This window comes from Populus trichocarpa, chromosome 10 (assembly GCF_000002775.5).
Source record: "Populus trichocarpa isolate Nisqually-1 chromosome 10, P.trichocarpa_v4.1, whole genome shotgun sequence".
NCBI classification, from domain to species: domain Eukaryota; kingdom Viridiplantae; phylum Streptophyta; class Magnoliopsida; order Malpighiales; family Salicaceae; genus Populus; species Populus trichocarpa.
The window spans coordinates 3,231,419-3,255,205 of record NC_037294.2 but is presented as its reverse complement, the minus strand read 5'-3'; the positions used below and the strand labels follow the sequence as shown (position 1 = coordinate 3,255,205).

Here is a 23,787-nt window from a genome sequence, read left to right as displayed (position 1 = left end):
TTCTTTCCCTGCTTTCTTTATTGTTCTTCCCTTTCATTCCAATCTCTCACAGACCTTACACACTAACTTTGTAGCCGATTGAAGATCCAATTGTTAAAACCTTTAGGAATGTATTGTTGTCTGTCAACAAATCATTCAGGCTAAAAACTATCGATTTCCAACCCAAATCCCCAACCTAAACGCAAACCATACACTAGATCTGCTGCCTTCTTCAAGTCTTTTAGCGATGATGATGCTTCTTCATAACCTAGAAATGGTTGAAGACATGCTGAAATTGATGTGATGTTCAAGGAAATTTTTTTGAGAATATATTTAAAAAACTTCATGTAACTTAAATTTCCAATATCTGCAATAATCATTCCCTTTTTCTTTCTTTTTTCTAATTTTTTGCATTCCGTTTTGTTTCAGGAACTAAAGATCTAACATCTTTGTCTCCTGGAAAGCACAATAAACTCCTGATCTATATTGAGGTACATCCTACACTATAGGATACACTGAAATTGATGATGATGTTCAAGGTAATGTTCTTAAGAATATATTTTAAAAACTTCATGTAACTCAAATTCCCAATATCTACAATAATCATTCACTTCTTCTTCTTCTTTTTTCTCTAATTTTATGGCATTATGTTTTCTTTCAGGAACCAAAGATGTAACATCTTTGTCTCCTAGAAAGCACAACAAACTCCCGATCTTTGTTTCGGTACATCCTACACTACAAGACTCATTATCTTTGTTATTTTTTTTAAGTTATATGTTCTAAGATTTAGCTGTAACTGGGAAAAAATTGAAGTCATGTTCTTATGTATGTTCTTATTGCACTGCCACTGTATATGTCAATATTTGCATTTTCTTTCATGTTATAAACCGACAAATTGGATTATCCCTGTATGCATAAGCATTTCAATTCCAGTATAACATCAATCCTTTATCTCACCTCATTGCAAATTAAATATTAGATGTCATTCATGATTACAATATTTTAACAATGTTGTATGTAATTATGCAATTTACTAAAGTTTGATGCTCTTATGTCTTAACCCACAGACATATTAAATTAACCTATATTGTAAAAGCCCGGATAATATTATTGATATTAACAAAAGTTAGGATTACGAAAAATGAGGGAAAGTGATAAATTAAATTATAAAAATGATGATATATTCGAGAATCTGAATTAAAATATTTTGTTCAAGTGTTAATATATATAAATAAATAAATAAACACAAAAATATGAATAAAATTTTTATAGAAGTGAATTTCATGAAACTAAAAGTACCAACAAGTAACTTAGTGAAATTCGATATAACCCGGGCAAGTTTTGGTATAAACAGGTATCAGGATTCAAAAAATTTTACCCAAAAATCATAAAAGTTACTGTTGAGGGATATAGAAGGCATTTTTAAAAAAGTTAAAGAAATAATATGTGTGCTAAAGTGTGTGTGCGGGAAGAGAACATTTAGGGACATGAAAGATATTTTTAAAAAAGTTAATTATATATATGTGTGTGCTGTAAGGAGAGAAAAAAAAGAACGAAACTTGCTTTTTCAAAGAGAAAGAAGCATTCGGCCACGAGACAAAAAACAAATTCAAGCAAGGAAATTTTCTCAATTCAAAAGTGTTAAAGTTTTGGCTATTGCTTGGTAAGGTGCCCTCACACTTTTAAATAAGATTCTTAAAGAATTAATGCTTTAAATTGATTGAACTTTATGAAATGAGGAATTAGGATTCATGATAAATTTTGGAGAAAATTACAATTGATTATGAAATTGTGTTAAGATTATTAAAGTGAGTAGAGAAAGTAAGAAATTATGGTAATTGAAGCAAAATTTTAGGTGTTCTTGAAGAAGGGATTTTTTTGGAAAAATAATAATAAGAAGAATAAAATTTAAGAATTTGAATAAGATGATGAGTTTGTATAGGAAAGAGATGATATTAATGTTAAAGAGTGAATAGATCATGAAATTTTTTATGTTTTCCTTTAATTTAATTTTTGGTAAAATAAATTAAATAAATACATTTAAAGAATATATATATTGTTTTGAATGATGAAATGAATTGTGTTACAATGTGGAAATTGAAAGAATAGGAAGGAAATTTACAAAAGAAAGAAGGGAATTTTCATGTTTCTCTCTAAATTTTATTTTGGCAAATGAAAGGATAATTGAAAGGATTTTATTTATTGAGTGTGTCAATATGGAAAGTAGAATAATGATGTGATATACTTGTCAATTCAGGAAAGGCTGCCAGGCCGACACCATTGCAGGGAACTTCGGCTCGAGCTTAGTCGTCAGGTAATTATACGATGCTCGAATTTAATATTTGTCAATATGTATTTTTTTTTATCTGATTAATTGTGGTTGATATATTAGAAATTATTATGTTGTTTACTTGAGAAAATAAGATGTGCGATGTGATGAATTAATTCCTGAATTAATGGGATTAATGCTCTGGTGAATGGGTGTGATAAGGAATTAATTCCCTGGTTAATGGGATTAGAACCCTGGTGATTGGCAAATCATTGAATTAATTACTGAATTAATGAGTTCAATGTCCTGGTGAATGGGCGTGATGAGGAATTAAGTCCCTTGTTAATGGGATTAGTACCTGGTGAATGGGTAAATTGTTGAACTAATTCCTGATTTAATGGAATTAGTGCCCTGGTAAATGGGCGAGATGAAGAATTAATTTCCTGGTTAATGAGATTTGTACCCTGATGAATGGGTGAAACGTTAAACTAATTTTTGGACTGATGACAATAGTGCTTGTTGAATGGACTGGTAGAAAAATTAATTATTTATTAGTGAATGTAATGCCCGTGTTAATTGGGCGATAAAAAATAATTATATTTTGTTGATGTTAAAAAAAATAAAAACAAAATCATAGATTATTCTGAAATTTAATTGATATATAATACTAGATGAGGAAGTTAATTTAATGATCTTTTGACTAAATTTACAAAAAGAAAGGAAGAAAAAAAGAAAGTAGAAAGAATTTTATGGATATCTTTTTTTCATTTGTCTAATTGACTTATTGTATTAAATCTATTTTCAGGTACATCCCCCTATCGGACTGAACAGTAGATTAGTTTTCTTATATTTTATTGGATATCATGTTGTAATGAATGAATTTATCATTTTGTTATGTAATATAATGCTTCTAAAATTTATCGAAAGTTCTTTTGTGTAGTATAATCTGAATTATAAATTTCTTCTTTAATTATGAACTTCTGTCGATTATAATTTCGTTAATGGTCTTTATTTGTAAATCTTTAAATTGTGTAATGTACTTCAGTTACAATTTTTAGAATAATTCTTTAGATTGCATCCATGCAAATGTGGGATATTGAATTGTTTAGACATGTGTGAATTTGATTATTGAAAAATTATGATGTAATGAGAGGAGGATGTCCTGGATGATAGGACGAGTAAGAGATTTGCTAATTGGGGATTGTGGAAGAAGAGTCGATAACTTGGTACCTAAAAATATAGAGGAGACTCTGCCGAATTTTTATTGATTACAGGAAAAAAAAATCCCTAATCTTAATTGAATTATTATGTCCTTGCTCTTTGTTTTGAATACAAATGTTGGGGTTTAATTGAATTATTATGTCCCTGCTCTTTGTTTGAATACAAATGTTGGGGTTGTTACATATATGCATAAAAAAAAACTTCCCAAAAAATGTTACTGATGCTACCGGATTAGGGACACCTAAGATGTAGATTTTTTTTATTTGTAATATTATGAATTAGTGTGTGGGTGTGCTGATTTATGTGGGATCAATCAACTTCTTATGAATAACTGAACTTAATCATATGCTTTATGATTTGGTTTTCTTATTCTATAACTCTCTTTTCTAAACTTGCATGGGTTTCTTTTAATTGTTGTTTTCAGAAACTTGGTTCAGTCCATGTGTGTTATTTCTTTGTTGCATTGAGTGCTATAATATTAGTTTATTTGTTATTAATGTTAAATTTGTATCATCAACTGTATCAAACACCTTATCTTGTTAAGTAGTCATTAGTCATTGCTACTTTCACAGACCAAAACTGCTACTCATTATCACAACAATCTTTCGTGTTGTCATCGTCTTTTGTTACATTGCCTCTAGGAAATTAACCTATTAATTTTATGTTAGAAAAAAAAAACATTTTAACCAAGAACATGGAAGATTCTCAATCACAAGATAAGGTATGTAGGACTAGAGAGATGTTGAACATATTTTGTGACATTTGTATCAAAGCAATTGAAAAAGGTATGCAATCGAACACACATTTCGACAAAGCTGGATGGAAATATGTTATGAATTGCTTTAAGGAGCAGACCGACCATGCATTAACGAAAGCACAATTAAAGAATAAATGGGATGGAATAAAAAAGGATTGAAGAATATGGAAAAAGTTGATTTTCGAAACTGGAGTAGGCTAGAGTCCTGAACTTGGAACAATTTCAGCAACTAACGAGTGGTGGAAATCTAAAATCAAGGTCTGTTTTTGTTTTAGCATATGTACAATTACTATAAACTGTTTTATTGTTTGTTCTTACAATTATTATGATTCATTTATATCTTCATTTTCCCTTGTTGTAGGAGATACGAAGAGCTCGAACGTTTAGGCATTCTGTATCGATTCCGTATTATGTTGTAAATATGATATCATGTTACAAACATTGTGGATACCGGTCAGTATGCTTGGGCTCCATTATAGGGTTTGAATTCTGATGATGATGGTGTAGGTGAAAGGAGAAAGAATGCTACTAATGAGGATCCACATCTAGAGGAAGGTAGTGGTGATTCAGAAGAGGATACTTTACCAAATTTTGTAGAGGATGTCAATAATATGGTTGCTGATGTAAACTTTGCCAATAGTAGTAGCAATCCTAGTAGTAGTAGTAGTAGTGAAAAGAGAAAAGGTGTTCAACAGTACACAAAAGAGTGATAAAAAAAAGTTCAGGAATGGGAGCGCAACTGTTTTCACGTTTAGATCGATTGGTTGATAGTGTCTCTACTAGGAGTGAATGCACATCAAGTGGTTGGGATAAAAAAGGATGTAGCATAGAAGAGGTCATGAAGGAGTTTTACTCAATTGAGAAAGTAGTTTTTGGCAGTGAGCTTTATTGTTTTGCAACTGAGTTTTTCATGGTTAGAAGCATGAGGGAAATGTGGGCAGCAATTGGAGATAAGGAAAGAAAATTTCAATGGCTAAAATTAATGTTCGAGAGGAGATCAAATGTAAAGCCTTGATGTAAGTGTAAATATGATATAATGTACTTACAATTATCTCTATGTTATTTCTCAGCAATTGAAGTTGACTGTGTTGTCATATGTGTTTTCAGTATTATATGAATTTCATATTTAAAGTCAGAAGTTGTTGGATAGGTTATTACAATGATTTGTTCATTGTATTTTAAATGCTTCATGAACATAATTTTCATGTTTAAACTGTCATCAACATATTTTGGTGTTGTGTTTTTTGACAGTTACAAGAGAAAAAGTTTGTTGCGATATGTTGATTTGGACGTGCTTGTTGTCGATGATGTGTTGTTGTCCATTACTGTGTAAATTTAATGTTTGTTGCTGAGTAAGAGATTCAATGTATGAGATTATGATTTATTTTTAAAACAATGTGTTATAATGTATAACATGTTGATGTATTGCATTTTATTAGTGACTATTGGATAATGGTTCTTGTTGGAATGTGGAAAATTAGGTGAGAATGCTTCATGTTGTAAGCTGGAATTGTAGGTGTTTTAGAATGTGGGTTGAATGGCTGTTAACATTTGTTCTGTTTCTGGTTGCAATCTGGAATTGTATATTGGAAAGTTTGTTTGAATGGTTGTTAACATGTGGAATGTTTGCTGTTGCAAGCTAGAATGATAGGTTAGAAAGTTGGTTTGAATTGTTGTTAAACATTTGGCATGTTTACTTTCATTTCATGTCATGATAAATTTTATTGGTTGCCTATTTAAAGCACACTACCAGATACAATACATCCATTACAGCTGCAAACATAGAACAAGTCTGCACTTGAATTGCATGATTTTTAAAAGGTTAGTTGTCGTTTTTCAACTTATATACAAAATCACTTTTATGTACAATCATGGTCTTATGTTCACCTTTTTTTTAAAAAAAAAAACCCATTCCATCTCAATTAATTGACCATATTTTTGTAAACTTAACTTTCATTATTGATTTTTAATACCATAAGATATGTTCAATTAAACTCATTTATTTAATTAAAAGCTCACATACAAGTATGTTTGTTTTGCACTTACTATTGTATTAATTAATTATTACTAAAAGATCTATAGTAATTTGGGAATGTTTTATAATTTTTGTTTTGGTAAAAGTTCAGGCCGACATGAAAGTTTTATAATCAAAACAGATTCCTCCGTCTACATCTATTTGTGGTAATTTCACGCGTGAAAAAATTTGTTATTTTGTAGATATGGATGCGAATTGGTTTAATGATCTATTTGATAACGAGTATAACAATGTTATGAATAATGTTGTTCAGTATGTTTCAAATGGTTTTGGTGGTAGAAGTAGTGGTAGCGATTTTGGATGCAGTAGCGATGCTGGTGACGACAACAATACAGATGACGACGACGAACTACGATGATGAAAATAAACACGATGATGATGAGGAAGGAGATTTGTTTTGGCTTAGAGAGTTTGATCGAAATAAACTATTGTTATGCACGGATGGAGCACTTGCTTTGTTTTATAATAATTATATTTATAAGGAACCATATGTAGTTTCATACAACACAGGAATGAGATGGTTGAATGAAATTTTAAATGGGCAATGGATACATTGTGTTAACATGTTTAGGATGGATGCAGACATATTGTAGAGTATGTGTGTTGATTTGGAAACGTTGTACGGGTTAAAGCATTCTAGGAGGATGAGTGTTATGGATAAGGTAGACATGTTTCTCTACACTTTAGTTCTAGGAGCTTCAAACAGGGAAGTTCAGGAGAGATTTCAACATTCAGGTGAAACTGTAAGCAGATATTTCAACGAAGTTCCCAGGTTAATGTGCTTGCTAGCTGTTGAAGTAATCAAACCGGTAGATCCAGAATTCTCCACAACACCAACAAAAATCGCAATGAATCCAAGATATATGCCACATTTCAATGTGAAAAATAATTTTTTTTTAAGTTATTAAATAATTGAAAAGGTTACAAAGAAATATTTTGACTACATTTCAATTGATTACTAAACTATTTTTTTTATGTAGAATTGTATTGGAGCGATTGATGGAACACATATACGTGCTTGTGTATCACAAGAAAATCAAATACCATTTATTAGCAGAAAAGGTGTACCCGCTCAAAATATAATGGCAGCATGTAACTTTGACATGCAATTTATATTTGTTTGGGCTGAGTGGAAAAGTAGTGCACACGATGCAATAATATTTCCTGAGGCGATTGACAATCTAAATATAAGATTTTTGAAGCCACTAAAAGATATTGAGAAATAAAAAATGGGGGTGTTATTAAATTTGAATAATTTTTTTTTTGGTCAAATTAAGTTTTGAACGAACATTATCTTGATGTAGAGAAGTATTATCTTGTTGATTTAGGATATCCAAATGAGTACAATTACTTGAGGCCATATAGAGGTGACAGATATCATCTTCCAAAATTTCATCGATGAGGACAACCGTAATGTCGGGAAGAAATATTCAATCGTGTCCATTCATCGTTACGATGTGCAATAGAACATACTTTTGGAGTTTGGAAGAAAAGGTGGAGAATCTTGCAAAACATGCTTGTGTTTTTTTACAAAACACAAGTTCAAATTGTTGTCGCATCAATGACACTACATAATTACATTAGAAGAAAGTCGATCTAAGATGTTGCATTTAATGAGTTTGATCGCCATCTTAATTTTATTCCTGATGATATTTTAATCGATGTGGTTCCACAATCACAAACATATGGGCACCAGAGGGCTTCGCGTATGGATTATGTTCGTGATGACATTGCAACAAGTTTAATGGGGCAATAATGTTTTTTTTATTTTAAAAATGAACAATTTCTTTTTATGTCAATTATTGTTTCTACTAAATGTTGTTTTTGCTATTTAAAACATAAAAAAATAATTTATGTCATTTTTAGTCATTTTATATACAACATCAATCCCAATCACAATTTTAATCAAACATATCATGACATGCTTTTGGACAAAAAAAAAATCAAACCACAAATTTAACCAAACACGCATTTTATATAAACCAACCACAACAAAAATGATTTTTTCAAAATCACTTTTATCAAACCATAACTACAATAATTACCACGAAGACAAACACATTTTTATTAACAACATGACATCATCGACATGTCTCCTGTAGGTGTGTTTGAGATTGTGGTAGCGATTCGAAGTGCTTTTCGCTTATAAATGCATCAAAATAAAGTTTTTTTATTTTTTAGAAATTATTTTTGACATCAGCATATCAAAACGATATGAAAACATAAAAAAAATTCATTTTAAGTAAAAAAAAATTCAAAATATGAGAAAACGCAGTTTGTACCGTGTTTCCAAACGAGCTGTAGAGCTCACACATCTAGTCTTAAAAACGCATGCAAGTATTTTAATTATTTGTTTAGAGTTTTGTTTTTAGTATTATGCTATGAATTGTTTTTTAAAATGTTTTTTTTAAAATACATTAAAAAATATATTTTTTTATTTTTTAAAATTTATTTTCAATACCAATATATTAAAATAATCTAAAATCATAAAAAAATAATTTAAAATAAAAAAAATAAAAAATTTTAATTTTTTTTAAACATTTTTAAAATATAAAAACAATCAGTTTGGTAAATTTAGAGGGACTGTCGAGCAAGCAAATGCCAAAAACCAACCTAGGTCCCTGTCGGATCAGGTAAAAAAAAATCAGGCTCCCTCTTATCCGGGTATCATCGGGTCGGACAAAAAATAGTAAACGACGCGTCTTTTGGAAAGAGAGGGAGCTGGGGTTTCCTTTCAGCGAGACATTTCTGGTGTTTTAAAAAATTGAACCCCAAAATCCCGCACTCACTCTCTTCTCTTCTCAACTGTAATTACTTAGAGAAAAAAGAGCGCTCTCTCTCTCTCTCTCTCTCTCTCAGTTTCTGATTTTGAGCACAAGAATGGATGTGCCAAAGGATCAAATCACTGCTCTTCTCGATAACCAACTCTACAATTCCGCTCAAATTCTCGTAATAATCTTTTTTTTCTTCTTAACAATTTGTGAAAAAAAAATCGTTAAATTTTGTATTTACATTTACAGGGTTGCTTTCTGGTTTCATCATCTACTGTTAGTCTCGAAACCAGCCCCCAGCTCAAAGCCGAAAATCAGGTGCCCTCTCTCTTTTCACTCACATTATTTTCCTTTTATTTTCCAATTTGACACTATTTATTTATTTATTTTTAGATTCTTCTTGGAGATGCATTGTTTCGCGATAGAGAGTTTCGCAGAGCGATTGTGAGTGTTTCTATATGCGTGTGTGTGTGTGTGTGTTTATTTCTTAGAAGAATCTGGAATTTAATTGTTTTGCGTTTTTTTTTTTTTGAATTTTTGTAGCATACGTATAAGCAAGCATTGCATTACTGCAAGATAATTCCGAAACAGAGTTCGACAACTTCTAGGAGTTCATTGTCGAACAGGTCTTCTTCTCCGAATTCTTTTAACATTTCAGCAATTAATGAAAATGAGGTACATCGATTTGATTTTATTTCTTACACACACATTATTTGAGGAATTGTGTGGTTTATATTGATTTTTACTGTTTTATTTATCCCAATGGTAGGTGAAGTTCAAGATCGCATCTTGCCATTCAGCAATGAATGAAACTAGAGCCGCACTTGTTGAGGTTTTTCCCTTATTACAATTTTATTCTTTATATTTTTACTAGAATTTTTCCCTTTTAATTAATTAAGTTTTTTTTTTTTGGCAGATGGAAGGAATTCCAAGCAAAGCAAGAACTTTACAAATGAGTTTATTGATGGCAAAGCTTTATAGAAGTTCAAGGCATACTCGCTTTGCTATCACTTGTTACAAAGAGTGCTTAAGGTGTGTCAAGTTGCATCGCAATTCTTTCTTTCTTTTTCTTTTTTTGATATCCATTGGCTGGCTACAAGTGGTAGCCTTTGCCATGCTTAAATTTTTCATTTCTATTTGATTTGTGGTACTGGGTCCAGCACCAAGGAAGTTTACTAGCTAAGATAGCTTGCATCCACCAAGTTGGTTGCTTACCCGAATTTATGTTCACCTATTTCATAAACAGAATACAAAATAGATAATTGAAAGTTGTGCACGCATACAAATATATTTGCTAATCTTTGGCTCATAAACTTTGTGGTATGATTTCTGTTAGTTCTTCATGTCATATCTGGATAGTTTTGAAACATCTATGGTGCTTGTTCTGGTGATTACACTCGATTGAATAGTTTTAAGAGAATATCTTGTTGCCTTAGGATAATTTCATTAACTTATTGTGGTTTTGTATACTCCTGTGAGAGCACACTCTTCTTCAATTTTCAAATGTGTTTTACCTCTTTTAATTAGTATCACTTGATTGCCAACATTTTTGGTACCTTACAAACTGTTGTACATGCTTGTTCACCTATTTTATTCAAATTAGCAATTCTTTTTTTCCTTTACTCAAATAAGAGAGATCATTATGTTAGATTTCAGAGAATTTGTTTTTCTTATGGGTGTGTTTTTGGCAGGCATTGCCCTTTTGTCATTGAGGCTATCATAGCTTTGGCGGAACTGGGAGTTGCTGCCAAGGATATCATTTCACTTTTTTTACAGGTTTGTTATGGATATCATTCACTTTTTCACAAGTATATGTGGAATCATGTTTCACTTCTACCCCTGTAAAATCATTTTATCTTCATGAATGCTGATTTTTTTTTTCATTTAGAAGTCCAGGAAGGTTTTGTTGAGCTGTTATGAAGTTTTATTTTGTCATATTTATGCAAGGTTACTATACATAGAACAAGAAGTTATCTAAGTGAAAATATTGATTGTAGTTTGACTTAAATAGACAGCGATGTTGTTCCTATCAATACAAACTCAGCTTATATGTGAATGAGAAGTAAGTTCTGTGGAGGAAATAGTTCTCATTTATTTAGCATAATATTTGGTTCATCTAGGATTTGATTTTTCAAAAGCATGAATGCATGACCTGGTGGCAGGTTAGTTGGTTTCTGCTAACTGTAATATTCTCATTTTCATAGTCAATGATTTGATGTTCTGCAGCCTTGTTGAGTTTATGGAAAAATAAGATTTTAAATGAATCTGCGTTGTTTTTTTCTTTTTACCATGGAGTTTGAATTGGTTGATATCCTTGGGGCACTTCTATTATGGTTACAGGCTTCAAATAGAAGTGGGCGAGCTCCACTTGATCATACTGACTCTACTCGCTGGGTTCAAGTAAGTAAGTATAAGATGAAACAGATTAGATTTGGGTCCATTGTCAACTGCTTACTGCCCTATGGTTATTCACTATCAGCATTTTGTCTTCATTTACCACAGTAATCTTTTTTTAAAAGCTCATTTGGTGATAAGTTTGTTTAAATGGCTTTAAATCTTAGTCTTCATTCAAAAGTATCATCCAAGGAAAAAATGAACAAAATGTTCATCCACGTTTCATGCAAACACCGTTCTGTTGCTTATAAAATCAAGCATGTAGATTTTATGCACAGTAATCAAATCACCTTGAATGACTGCTGAGCTTGTTAGGCATTGTGGTGGTTAAAAAGCTACCACTGCATGAGCCTTTTCTGGTGCTTTTCAGAAAAAGCGTGTACTACTATACCATTTGAGCTTTTTCCTCACCATCACCACAAACCAAACACAATGGCTTCATTGTCTATATTGCATGGGTGGCTACTCGAGGAACAAACAACCACCCTTATCCAGTGGCATGCTTACAGCATAGATTACAAAAAAAAATGGAAAACAAAAATTACTTGAAGACATTGTAACTCATCTTATTAATCATTTACCTTTCAACAGTTTTGCATTTTGTTATTGTATTGTTTATGCCCAGCTTGCAACATTATAAACTGTTATTTGTATGCAGCGCTATGTTGAGGCCCAGTGTTGTATTGCTTCAAATGATTACAAAGGTAAAATATTTACATTTCAAACATATGCAAGTAATGTTTATATGCTAATTTATGCATATCTGCCTGCCAACACAACTAGTTGCAGAAGGGGATTCCTATTGCTAGTATCTTAACCTGATACAAAAGCAAATAGATAAGTAAACAAAAGGTGAATTTTAGCTGTTAATCAGATGTATCTATTAATTGATTATCTTAATGAAATACATGCCCAAAAATTATTGTGTGAACAAGGAAAAGAAACTTTGCAAAAAAATGGTAGTAAGTACACAATTTACTTCCCTTTCTTAGATTTCGTCAATTACAGATCTGTTTCCTTCTATTGCTTGCCATGTCAGCTTTAGTGATTATTGATTGATCATTGATCCACTAAGGTTTTTACTCTTACACTCTCTCCCTTATGTTGGCAGGTGGTTTGGATCTCTTTGCAGAACTCCTGCAACGTTTTCCTCATAACATACATGTATTACTTGAAATTGCAAAGGTAAGAAATGCTATACTATAATGTGTGCAAGCTGGCTAGAGATATTAAAATTGTTTATCTGTTTCACTAATACGTAACTCGATGTCTTAAGGTTCAAGCCATAATTGGGAAGAATGATGAGGCCTTAATGAATTTTGAGAAGGTATTAGAAGTTATGTTTTCCACTTTGAGGTAGTGCTCACTCTTTGCACATGGCACAAACATATTAAGTTCATGGACTTGCAGGTTCGATCAATTGATCCATACATTGTAACTTATATGGATGAGTATGCAATGCTTCTAAAGACAAAGGGTGATTTTTCAAAGCTAAACAAGTTGGTGCATGATTTGCTGAGTATTGATCCCACAAGGCCAGAAGTTTTTGTGGCTTTGTCTGTCCTGTGGGAAAAGAAAGATGAGAGAGGAGCGCTGTCTTATGCGGAGAAGGTTAGCTATTTTTTTGTAGTAATATGAATCTTTTCTCCATCTGCTTAATCTCACAAATCCACTGATTGATTCTTCTTTGCAATCAGAGCACCAGGATTGATGAGAGGCACATTCTGGGTTACATTATGAAGGTATACAGATAGTTTATGCCTGATAGGATGGATATTGTTTTGATCAAAGTCTTCTCTGATATTGTTGTGGGTTGATATCTTTCTGCTGTATAAATCTTAATCTTCATTACATTCTTTTCTCTGATATCAGGGTACTTTGCTATTGTCACTAAAGCGGCCAGAAGCAGCTGTCATTGCTTTCAGGGGAGCTCAAGAATTGAGAGCTGATCTCCGCTCATATCAAGGTACAACCGTACAATCTGCAAGAGAAAAAATAAGACCAAAACTTCACATTGTTCATCTGCATAACTTCCATGACATATCTATGATTGGGTTACACCTGTCCACCAAATGTAACAATAACAAGGAAAACAAGCCTCAATTAATTGAATCAATTACAATTTCAGGTTTGGTTCATTCTTATTTGGCATTCTCCAAAATTAAAGAGGCCCTGCATGCGGCCAGGGAGGCAATGAAAGCCATGCCTCAGTCTGCAAAGGCTCTAAAATTAGTAGGGGATGTACATGCTAGTAACTCTGGTGGAAGAGAGAAGGTAGTAAAGTCGTAACAGATCAATTTAACTCTCCTTTTCTTTTGGTTAAAGGATCACATTTCATCAGCTCATGAGTGATCATTTCTAAATTTATAGTTAAAGTCAATCTAATGTCAAATTCAACAGGCAAAAAAGTTCTACGAGTCAGCACTGAGGCTGGAACCTGGTTACCTTGGTGCAGCATTAGCTTTGGCTGAGCTTCATGTCATTGAGGGTCGAAATGGAGATGCTGTGTCTCTGCTAGAGCGATATCTCAAAGACTGGGCAGATGACTCTCTTCATGTCAAGTTGGCTCAAGTATTTGCTGCCACTAATATGCTGCAAGAGGCTATGTCACATTATCAGTCTGCATTAAGGTAGAATATTAAATGTGCTCTGATTTCTTTAATCTAGAATCTGAGATTTTTTACCTGAATGTTTGCATGCTTTTATTGTTGATTGCCAAGAAAGCATCGCATCGCCTTGCTGTTAATGCCCACAATTTAATACTGTGGTTGCAGAATAAACCCACAGAATGAAGCTGCAAAAAAAGGGCTAGAGCGCTTGGAAAAACAGATGAAGGTTTGCAACTTATTATTTCAGCAACATTTTTAATTTTTGGTCTCTGCACCGTCTATAACTAGTGTCTTTTATTAGGAAAAATATACTTGGACAACTGACTTGGGGTGGGGTTGGGGGTCTGGATCTGGGATGTTTTGGGTGTAATCCCTATTTAGGGACTAATTGGTTCTTGCTGTAGGGGGTGGATCCGGATGCACCTGAAGAAGATGAAGAAAATGAGATAGAAGATGCAGATGGAGACCAGGAAGAGACTGATCTTTTATAAAAGCAAAGCCAAAGAAGATCTTGTAAATTTATACGAGATCAGGAAATTATTTCCACCAAGAATGTTGGCTGAGAGAATGCCATGACCAGTGTGGACTGCAGGAAAAATTGCCACGCTGCCGAGGTAATTTCAGCAATCAGAGAATTCAAGTCAAAGAGAACTGGAAATTGAGGTGCTTTTGTAGGGTGCTTTTGCGTGATGGTGTAGGAATGAGATTTTGTTGAACATGTTGTTTGTATGTCATAGTTTCAATTGTAATCTTGAATGGGGAAAGTTTTGATTCCAGGGCCATACGACCCTTAATTTTCAATGTATACACGTCTTATTTTCTGGTCCTGAATTTACATAAGTTGATGCTAGAAAATACTTTTGGTAGCTCGCCCTTATAATCGTCCCCCAGAAGTTGTTTGGACATGTCGGCACACCCTAAATTATTTGGTAGTTGGCAATTTCGTAATGCGACTCATGTTTGCTAGCTACTATGTTAATCTCTGACTATGTAACAACTGATCGTGGTCTGCAGTGTCAGTCTTGTGGATGAAAAAACTTAAAAGAAGGAAGAAGGAAACCCTTTATTTCTGCTAGTGATGGGATTACCTTGTTCATTTAGTTACTGGGTTTGGATCGTCTCTTAAATTTCATCTTCTTTCATTTTGGGTTCAATGATTTGGATTAGGTGACAGTGATGTTATTGTATTAACTGTGCTGGGATTGGTAGTGTGGTCGGTTGCCCTACAATGCGACGAATCTGACAGTTGGTTTCTTGGTGTTCCATTATCTTTTTCTGTGTTAATCAATCAATTGTTTTCTAGATTCACGGAAACTGAAGGGTTGTGTTCTTTCGTTTTTTGGATATTTATGGATCTTTTAATGGCATTATGTTGAAATGGCAGTCAAGGAATGAGACATGAGGCTGATGCAGTCATCATGAGTCTGATGCAAACCCTTGGCGGGGATGTGTGATGATTGGAGACATCAATGCTGCTGATGATAAGGTTGCTACCGTAAGTCAGCGTGTTTGGGCAACTTTCTTCTATCATGCTATGGTTGCTTTTGATGCTGTTTTTGTATCTGATAAAAAGACTGACCTGTAATTTTGATTTATTCAGCTTTTTTAATGCTGCAGTTAAAAAGCATCCGTAGATGGCAATCTACAAATTGTTCAGAGGAGATAACCATGGAGTTGACATTCTCTCTCTGGGCTACTCTCGAACCTGAGTCCTCTTAGAAGAAGGGGATGCAGGTGTCTGGAGCTACAAGCTTAAGCATGAGAATAGCCCTGAAGGTGTTGGAACTTCTCTACGCAGATGGTGAGAGTGCCTCAATGTTTAGTAGTGGCTTTTTGTTTGGATTTATAAAGAACAGAAATTGTGTAGTAAATTAGAAACGTAATTGAACATTTTACCAGGTATATCTATAGATACAGCACTGATCTGCTAAAGCCGGCATTGTAGTTCTGATTTAAAAAGATACAATTTCTTTTCCTAGATCATTTTTCAGGGGGGCGAAATCAAAGACATAACCTCTTCAAATGACCATCTTTTATTGGTTCAAGTTATTTTCCTAGACCCAAAGCGCCTCCGCCTCCGCCTCCTAAAGAGTTTGAACACAAATATTCTGGACACTAGCTTGTATTTCTCCAGAATTTTTTAAGGCCAAGAAATAGCAGGCAACTGAACAGGTATGGATGTAACCTTTGTCTCATATATTTACAAGGTGATATTGCAACAATATGATTCTCCATCCCATGCACAGCTGCACACAGGCTAGTATAGAAGACCATTGATCAGCTCAGTGGCAATTATCTTCTTAGATGGTATGCCCTCTGCCTTGCACACAATCTTTCTCCTCAGTGCACATGGAATGGCTTTCTTGGTGTAGGCGTTCGGTTTTCCATAGATTGCAATCTTTGTTTGAGATGAAAAACTTCAATCTGCATGGCAGATACACCCAATATAGAGAGATAAATTAAAAGAGGAAGATCTTAAAGCAGAAATAGTTTCTTTTAAAAAGGCCCGTCGCAGGTGGTGGTAGATTCAAATTACACAACACCATTGGCATTTCCTCTGCCAACAATGAATGATCTGTCATCCAGGAATTTAGTGATGTTTCAAAGGCTAAACATCAAAGATTTGATCTGAAATATGAAGAATCACATGTATTACCAGGTATATAGCTGGACCTCTATCATTCAATCAAAAAAGAAGCTGGTAACCTGGAATATTTTTATGCAGCTGTGGCAATTTATCCCCAGGGGAAAGCGGAAAGGAGAACTCGTGTATTCTCTCTCTCTAGAGTGCTCAGACATGGACATCAGTGCTAGACTGGGCAACTCAACTAAGAGAATACCTTAAAAAGTTTTGCTAGATTTGTTGGGTGGTTGATGCACTTATTAACCAATAAAGACAAAGAAGAGCTGTTCAAAATAGCAAGATAGTGAATCACACAAGTGGGAAGCATCTATCAGGAAGAATCTTTCATCGTTCCATTCACCTCTCCCACAAAAAACCTAGAATTTAGTTTAGAATTGGTACCTGTAGTTGGAATGCTCTTGCCCTTTCCCCAGAAAGGACTCCCCTAGTCGAATGCAACTCCTGCAACAAATAGCCAATCAGTAAAAATGACTGAAAAAAACCAATCATCATGACATGGCCTCCGACAAGATTATCACAAGTACCTTCTGAGTATCATCCAAAACAGCCTTCAGGAAAGCCACATCATGCTCAAGCCTTAGATTGTCCGAATGGACAATATTTGATAAGCTGTTGGCCTCTTCTTGAGCTAGCTCTACACAAGCCAGCTTTTCTTTCAACAACTCCATCTCCCTCACTGTGTCTACCAACTTTTTCTCCATTTCCTGTCTGCTCTTCAGGGCAGAGGATACATTTTTCTCTGCTGCTTCTCGACCGATAAATGCAGCTGCCAGTTGTCCTTCAAGTACTCTGTTCTTTCTTGTTAGAGCAGCTATTTTTGTTTCATACAATCGATATATACTTGCACGAGCCCCTCCTGTTGTACAATCACTCTCTGGTAATGGTACATCCTCATTATCAATTGAAAGGTTTCCAGTTCCTTGGTTGTGAGAGTTAGAAGTTTCCATTTGAAATACGCAAGACATCTCCTCAGCATTAATTTTACCAAATGGATTGTTAGGCTGGACTGATACATCAGAATGATTTCTTTGGAGTTCAGTGGCCTGAAATAAGCACAACGCTTGTGATAATGGAAAATATAAGCATCTCTTGCAATCTTACTCTTGGACAATATCACAGAAAAAAGGAATGAAAACAGTTTTACAGTATTTTTATTCTCTCAGACAATAAGCACAATGCTTGTGATTTGACCAAGATATTTATACCCTTCCACTGTCTAACAGTAATCTCTTGATTTTTCAATTTGAAAACAACCAAGACAATTTAATTGTCGTCAAGAACAAAGAACATCCAAAACTGACCTTAGCACAGCTGTTTGAATTCATAAATAGTTTAGGTTAAAAAAATATAGCAAAGACCAGCTAATTGGTGAGAAATATCATCTTACCAGTGATGCAAAATTTCCATCTAAGTTCTTTGCTGTCTTAGCAGCCGTGGTGTTTTCTTCCTTGTGGTGAAAGTCCTTGCGACGAGAGACATTTCCGGAAGCAGAATTTGGATCAACAAGCAAGGACTCTGACAAAGATTTCCTACCAGAACCATGCTGTTCAATTGCAGATACCAAATTTTGTCTTGTAATGGAATCAACTGAATGCTGAGAAGAGCCGGTACCAAGTTGATCAGCCAACACTGTAGACGATGAGCACTTTTCTAACAGCAAATTTCTAGGGCCTTCACTAGGAGCAGAATGACGACCCATTGATGATTCATTCTTCTCAATGCCCATCACTTCAACCTGTAATAAAACATAAGGCAAAGTTACTAGTTTCGCAGAATTGACTACAATCTCCAGTCAACATCAAAAGTAGAAATGATGCCATAGAAAATATGACATTCCAGTCTTGAACCTGATTTGATGGCTCCTTTTTGCTTCCACCAAAAGCAACAAGGAAATCCTTTTCCTTGTGCTGCACAAGTACCAGGCTAAATCCCTGAGAGAGAAATAACAACTTAGACAGAACCTTTGATGAAAAAAAAAAATGCAAAGAAAGTACAGCCTCACGCTACAATCTTGAAAGGATATTGAAAACAACAAAGCACGTGATATTTAAAACACTTGAAGCCATGCCAAAAGATGTCTTTAATCCCCTATATTTTGAAGCAATATGAACATGAGGTTCTGAATCTTGGGTTACAGCATTCTCTGTAATGACTCAGGATGAAGATTTTTTTTTTTTGCCAACATTAAAGAATTAATGGTGAAAATAAATTTTTAAAACACATCCATGAATGATAATAAAATTCAGAAAATACACCTAATATTAATGTGATGATAAACTCAGAGATCCCACCTAAGCTTGTTTGGAATTGTTTCACATGCACAAGTTAACCTTGAGTTTTGAGTCTGCATCATTATTCCTTGCGTGCATCATTTGTTGCTCATGTTTACCTTTTTCTTTTTCTAGCTTCAAGGGAATAAATGATATGAATTTATTCACAAAAAAATAATGGGAGATGAATGCATACATAGCATCCATTTGGTTGATGCTGCTGAATACATACTTGGAACATTTTCAAACAAGACAAGGCAATTGTAGATGCACATTTAGCACAGATTGTTCAAAACAAAATTTGACATATTGTTCTGCATGGTTAGCAATTGTTATTCTTATAGTTAGATTCTGTAGTCCACCCCCTCAATTGGCAGAGGAGCATCGAATCCACGTCCATGTGGGTTCTTCACCAACAATTAAAAGTTCAAGGGTTGGTCTTATTTATTAAGAATCCACTCTGTTAACCAGACATATACCATTTATACAAAAGTACAATCTACATGGCTCACCTTGTTGGTAGTAATAGAAGATGAGGGTGATGGAAATGCCACTGACCACTCCACTTTCAAGATATCAAAAATGAAAGTTTCTGAGTGCCCTGTAGATATAATAAAGAAACAGGATTCAGCAGCATGTACAGAATACCAATGAAAACTACTTCAACGTTTTTGTTAAGCGATACACTGAGAAAGAATTTAACAATGCAAACATGCTAATGAGTTAAACTCCAATTCAACTTACAGAAGAAACGCCAAAATCCAATGCAGTAAGATACATCAAATTCTAATACCGTGAGCAAGAGATACAGAACACATGGCATAAAAGCTATTTTGTCCTATAACAGACCCCAATCACTATTAACCCAACCAAGAACTCCAGTATGGATGAATAAAACATGTTTCTCCCTTTGAAGTTTCACAATCACGAGAACATTAGATATTATGCCTGCAACTCTAACATACATGACAGAAGCATATAACGTTGCAAATTATCAGAAACAGGTCAGATGACAGGAGCGTTTGCTTTTTAGCTATGAGGCATACGTTTTTTCCTAGTTCCTCCCCCCGCTATGTACCATTTAGTTCCGCATAAAACTCCACAGCACCCAGCCCTAGGTGATGGATGGAAGCCTCGTATCTTTGTTCTCGACCATACCATCTGAGAAAAAAGATTTTACATATCAAAATGTAATATGAAATCTATATTCTTAGTTTGCAATAATCAACATGATGGAACAAAGAATGAATTTACAAACCGTTTCAAAATCAAGTGAATACAAGTCATTCAGAGTCCGGGACTTGGATGTTCCTCCAAATATAAGTAGAATTTTATCATCATAAAGAGCTGCTACATGGTTGGTTCTTGGAGACGGTCCGGTTCCTCTGTGCAGACAAAACAATGCCTATTGAAACCTTAATGTATACCATTATTGTATAGATTGGTGTAGAGAGCACTCACGTGCAATGCAGAGGAAGCCAAGTGAAAGATTTGAGATCAAACATGTGCAGATCATTTAATTTCTTCCTTTTAGCATCTTCACCCCCAAATAAAATTAAAACAGAGCTTGCTCGGACCACTGTATGACCACAGCGGGCAATCTGCAAAAAGAAAACATAATTTTTGTTAGGAAGCATATGCCAGCTTGTGTAGAGTTCCACTTGCTTCTCATTTAGGTTCAGATATTTCAACAAACTGCAACGTCAGATAGATAGATTGAATAAATAAATGAGGGGATATTAGGACTTGTAATGAATTTACCAAAAAAAAGAAGGGAGGGGGGGGGGGTTATGAATATAAAATGTGTTAGGGTACCGGAATGTCTCCCTTTGCTTCAATGATTGACCAACACTCTGTTTCTGTGTGAAATGCCCACACTGAAAAAGCAAGAAAGACATTAGAGTAATTCCAGACAAAAATTCCAGACTATGCAAGAAATGACAACATGGGTGTGGTAAACATAGAGATCCAACCAGAAATTCGGTCACTAGCAGGATCAGTTTTTCCTCCAATAAGAAGTGCCTTCTTCCCCCAAGAAACCTATGGCAGACCAAGAGCAGAAAGAAACTTCAGACACTAGTAGCTTTTGAAGCTCCACAAGATCGAAAACTTGTGCATAACGCTACAGAAAGGCATAAGCAGCTACTGGCAGTTCTTTATTATGGAGAAAAGCCAACACATGATACATGAAGCTCAAGTAATATAGGCACAAGGAAGAGGAGATAATAACCTTTGGTTTCAATGTCTCTCAATGAAACTGTCATTTTCTATATTAAAACTTTAAATAAATATATCATAATGGAAAGCTTGGAGAAATATGTTTGTTTGTTTCATCCACTCAGTAGGATTTGAGTTATTGTCTTATGGATCAATCTTCTAGACTCAGAGAACATACCATCACTTGAACTTTCTTTGCTGGACACCAATGATTTTACACCTAACTGTAGTGAACACACACATTCTGTGTAAAAATTATTTCCATTACTTACGAAAATAATTTGCACCCCGATTGAGGCATCAAACATCTTAAACTGGAAAAATCATCCTATGCCAAGTAATATAAAGAAACAGTCTGGTTCAACATCAAAGGATGCAAAGCACAACAAACACGGTTGAAGAGTGCTAGATGACAATACCAGACAGTGGCCTCTGCATGCAGGGATCTTCAATGGCAAACTGCTGGGTGACAAGTAAAGCTTTGATGAAATTGTAGTCCACGTGAATTGGTCAAATTTCAGCACCTGAAGAGAGAAACCAAAGATTCATATCAGCTTCCACACTAAAGTTTGCAACTTCCTTAAAATAAAATAAAAATTCACAAAAGAAATATTTGAATGATCATGGTCTATATTGCCTGCTGACACCATTTTGTTGGAATGTAAACATGTGTCCCATTTATTCAAGAAACTCGGACTCATTTAAAACAAATAAAAACCAATGGCATTCTCGTTGCTAGAAAACATTCTCTCTACCTGTACATCATCTAACAATCCACTTCCAGAGTCTCCACCAACCACTATCATCTTGTTCCCAATGACGGTTGCTGCATGCTATACAAGAAGAAGAAAAAAAAAGAGTTCCAACTTACAGCAGAACACAGACAATGAAGAAAATTATCAATGCACTCTATGAAACATTTCAAATATAAGGGGAAAAAAACCATTAAACAACATTACGTTGAAACGAGGAGTAGGTTCGTCCCCAGAAATCGACAACACCATCCAGTTCTCAGCATTCCCTGATGTAGAGGCACTGATATCCAGCGGAGCAGAAGAGGAGCAATTGTAATCAAGCTCGTCAGAATTATTAGTTGTAAGTGCAACACCTTCACTCTACACAAAGAATTTTGAACTTCTGACCACAGTGCACAAAATCCCATTAATCCCAATCCACAAAAACACAAGTAAAGCAGCTTACATTGGCATTATTACTACTAATAATTCGCTTTGGGGGTCTAATAGGACTTCTAATCCCTGGTGTAGAATCAGAGAGTTGCACCTTCTTGACCCTGAAAGTAACAACAAATTAATGGCATCTAAATTTAGAAAAAAAAAATAACGAAACTTAAAAATCCCAATTGAAATCCATTGTTTTCTACAAATTTCAAATTAAAAGGAAAAAAAGGGAAACAATAAAAGAGCTAAAATAAAAAGAACCCACCTGCCAAGTTTTGTGCGTCTTTTAGAGAAACCAAACATTTTTGCTAAAAAACTAGACCTTTCAGTAGTCTACTTCAACAGCTTAAAAGGTCCTAAAGAATAAAAGGGAAAAAAAAGATTCAAAGAATCAAGAATGCAGCTAAATTAGCATCAATGAACCCCAAAATAACCTCAAACAGCAACAAAAGGCAAAAACACATACATAGTAGCCAAGATAAGTTGTGGAAGTAGAATCCACTAAAAAACAGAAGAAAGAAACAAAAAGACTTTCTAGTAGTTAGAAACTAACCTGTCAAGACACAACAGAACAAGTTAAGTTGTGTTTGGTTGCTAGAGAAAAAGAAAGTAGAGAGCGAAAGATGAGACAAGAAAAGGAAACCAGGACTACTTGTGATGGAGCGTACAAAAAGACAAGGGTGAGAAATGATAGAGGGCAGTGGATGATGGTAAATGTAGTGATTGATGTGAGCTCTGTCTAGTGGAGAGATTGACCTCACTGGACTGGAGTCATCGTAATTATAAATTATAAATTATAAATAAATTTAAAAGACTTGAGAATTCACTGTTCCTGAGACACAATGCACGGCGGGTGGAATCAATTAATTTTCTATTTTTTTACATGAAAACAAAATTGTGGCGTCGTTGTCTTTGAGCATTTTAATATTTTAAATTGACTTGGGGTAGATGAATATTTTCATTTAAAATTATACTGTAAATTATTATAAATATCCTTAAAATTAATGTATTGTTTGATGTTATTTAAAAGTAAATTTATATTTTTACTTATAAAATGCATAATAAAATTATCAATCTAGCCTCGTAAACCAAAATACGTTGGCTGACTAGAAAAGGTGTTTGTCTTATTATTTATATTTACACAGTAAAAATACTTCATTATTCTTGACTTTTAGTTTTTAATGCTTTAAATTTAGGGATATGTTTATTATTATACTAATGATTTTTTTGTTGTTATTTGATAAAGTGACATCTAGTTTTATCTTTTAATAAATTAAAGGAATTACAAAAATAATAGTGTGTTGGCACGCGTTAAATGCTTGGTTGTTTTTGAATGGTGTGTGCAGTTGATTTCAACGATTAAAAATATTATTACAGGACATCATTAGATTCATCACAATATCTCTTTCATGTTGAGGTGGTGTGTGTAGAAAATGGAGCTCC

The 23,787-nt window shown here is 34.1% G+C and overlaps 2 protein-coding genes across 10 annotated transcripts; one reads left to right on the top strand and one right to left on the bottom strand.

The window, feature by feature from the left end:
- The first annotated feature begins 8,986 nt into the window (after nucleotides 1–8,986).
- LOC7475380 (anaphase-promoting complex subunit 7) lies at nucleotides 8,987–17,611 on the top strand. Of its 7 annotated transcripts, XR_008060297.1 has the most exons (21): nucleotides 8,988–9,210; nucleotides 9,282–9,350; nucleotides 9,426–9,476; nucleotides 9,576–9,707; nucleotides 9,802–9,864; nucleotides 9,949–10,064; nucleotides 10,724–10,808; nucleotides 11,373–11,432; nucleotides 12,085–12,130; nucleotides 12,538–12,611; nucleotides 12,703–12,753; nucleotides 12,837–13,037; nucleotides 13,124–13,168; nucleotides 13,299–13,392; nucleotides 13,555–13,700; nucleotides 13,827–14,056; nucleotides 14,201–14,261; nucleotides 14,440–14,649; nucleotides 15,420–15,530; nucleotides 15,653–15,836; nucleotides 16,015–17,611. XR_008060297.1 is itself a non-coding variant. In XM_052456296.1 (18 exons), the coding sequence occupies exons 1-18, from the start codon at nucleotides 9,142–9,144 to the stop codon at nucleotides 14,524–14,526; spliced, it is 1,680 nt and encodes a 559-aa protein (XP_052312256.1). In that variant the 5' UTR covers nucleotides 8,988–9,141; the 3' UTR covers nucleotides 14,527–14,901. The 7 variants fall into 7 exon arrangements, 2 of the variants coding, with proteins under 2 accessions (XP_052312257.1, XP_052312256.1); XR_008060298.1 differs by lacking the exon at nucleotides 16,015–17,611 and having other exon boundaries at nucleotides 15,420–15,521; nucleotides 15,653–16,013; XR_008060299.1 differs by lacking the exon at nucleotides 16,015–17,611 and having other exon boundaries at nucleotides 15,420–15,521; nucleotides 15,636–16,013.
- LOC7475381 (acyl-CoA-binding domain-containing protein 6) lies at nucleotides 15,903–23,119 on the bottom strand. Of its 3 annotated transcripts, none has more exons than XM_024610192.2 (17): nucleotides 22,898–23,119; nucleotides 22,610–22,700; nucleotides 22,367–22,457; nucleotides 22,126–22,281; nucleotides 21,922–21,999; nucleotides 21,586–21,690; nucleotides 20,923–20,989; nucleotides 20,765–20,826; nucleotides 20,411–20,550; nucleotides 20,208–20,334; nucleotides 19,996–20,110; nucleotides 19,462–19,550; nucleotides 18,527–18,610; nucleotides 18,067–18,414; nucleotides 17,204–17,722; nucleotides 17,061–17,120; nucleotides 15,903–16,459 (listed from the first exon to the last, which is right to left on the bottom strand). In XM_024610192.2, the coding sequence occupies exons 2-17, from the start codon at nucleotides 22,645–22,647 to the stop codon at nucleotides 16,376–16,378; spliced, it is 2,163 nt and encodes a 720-aa protein (XP_024465960.1). In that variant the 5' UTR covers nucleotides 22,648–22,700; nucleotides 22,898–23,119; the 3' UTR covers nucleotides 15,903–16,375. The 3 variants fall into 3 exon arrangements, with proteins under 3 accessions (XP_024465960.1, XP_024465961.1, XP_024465962.1); XM_024610193.2 differs by lacking the exon at nucleotides 22,898–23,119 and adding an exon at nucleotides 22,811–22,848; XM_024610194.2 differs by lacking the exon at nucleotides 22,610–22,700 and having other exon boundaries at nucleotides 22,898–23,118.
- Between the last annotated feature and the right edge of the window lie 668 nt (nucleotides 23,120–23,787).

Bases quoted from the DNA above. Each gene is read 5' to 3' on its own strand.
- LOC7475380 (XM_052456296.1), top strand. From the start codon at position 9,142: ATGGATGTGCCAAAGGATCAAATCACTGCTCTTCTCGATAACCAACTC. The intron at 10,065-10,723 runs GTGTGTCAAGTT...TGTTTTTGGCAG, and splicing joins TGTTACAAAGAGTGCTTAAG to GCATTGCCCTTTTGTCATTG. The intron at 13,701-13,826 runs GTAGTAAAGTCG...CAAATTCAACAG, and splicing joins ACTCTGGTGGAAGAGAGAAG to GCAAAAAAGTTCTACGAGTC.
- LOC7475381 (XM_024610192.2), bottom strand. From the start codon at position 22,647: ATGTTTGGTTTCTCTAAAAGACGCACAAAACTTGGCAG. The intron at 22,282-22,366 runs GTAAGCTGCTTT...TTCTTTGTGTAG, and splicing joins TTAGTAGTAATAATGCCAAT to AGTGAAGGTGTTGCACTTAC. The intron at 19,551-19,995 runs GTATGCCTCATA...TTATATCTACAG, and splicing joins GGGAGGAACTAGGAAAAAAC to GGCACTCAGAAACTTTCATT.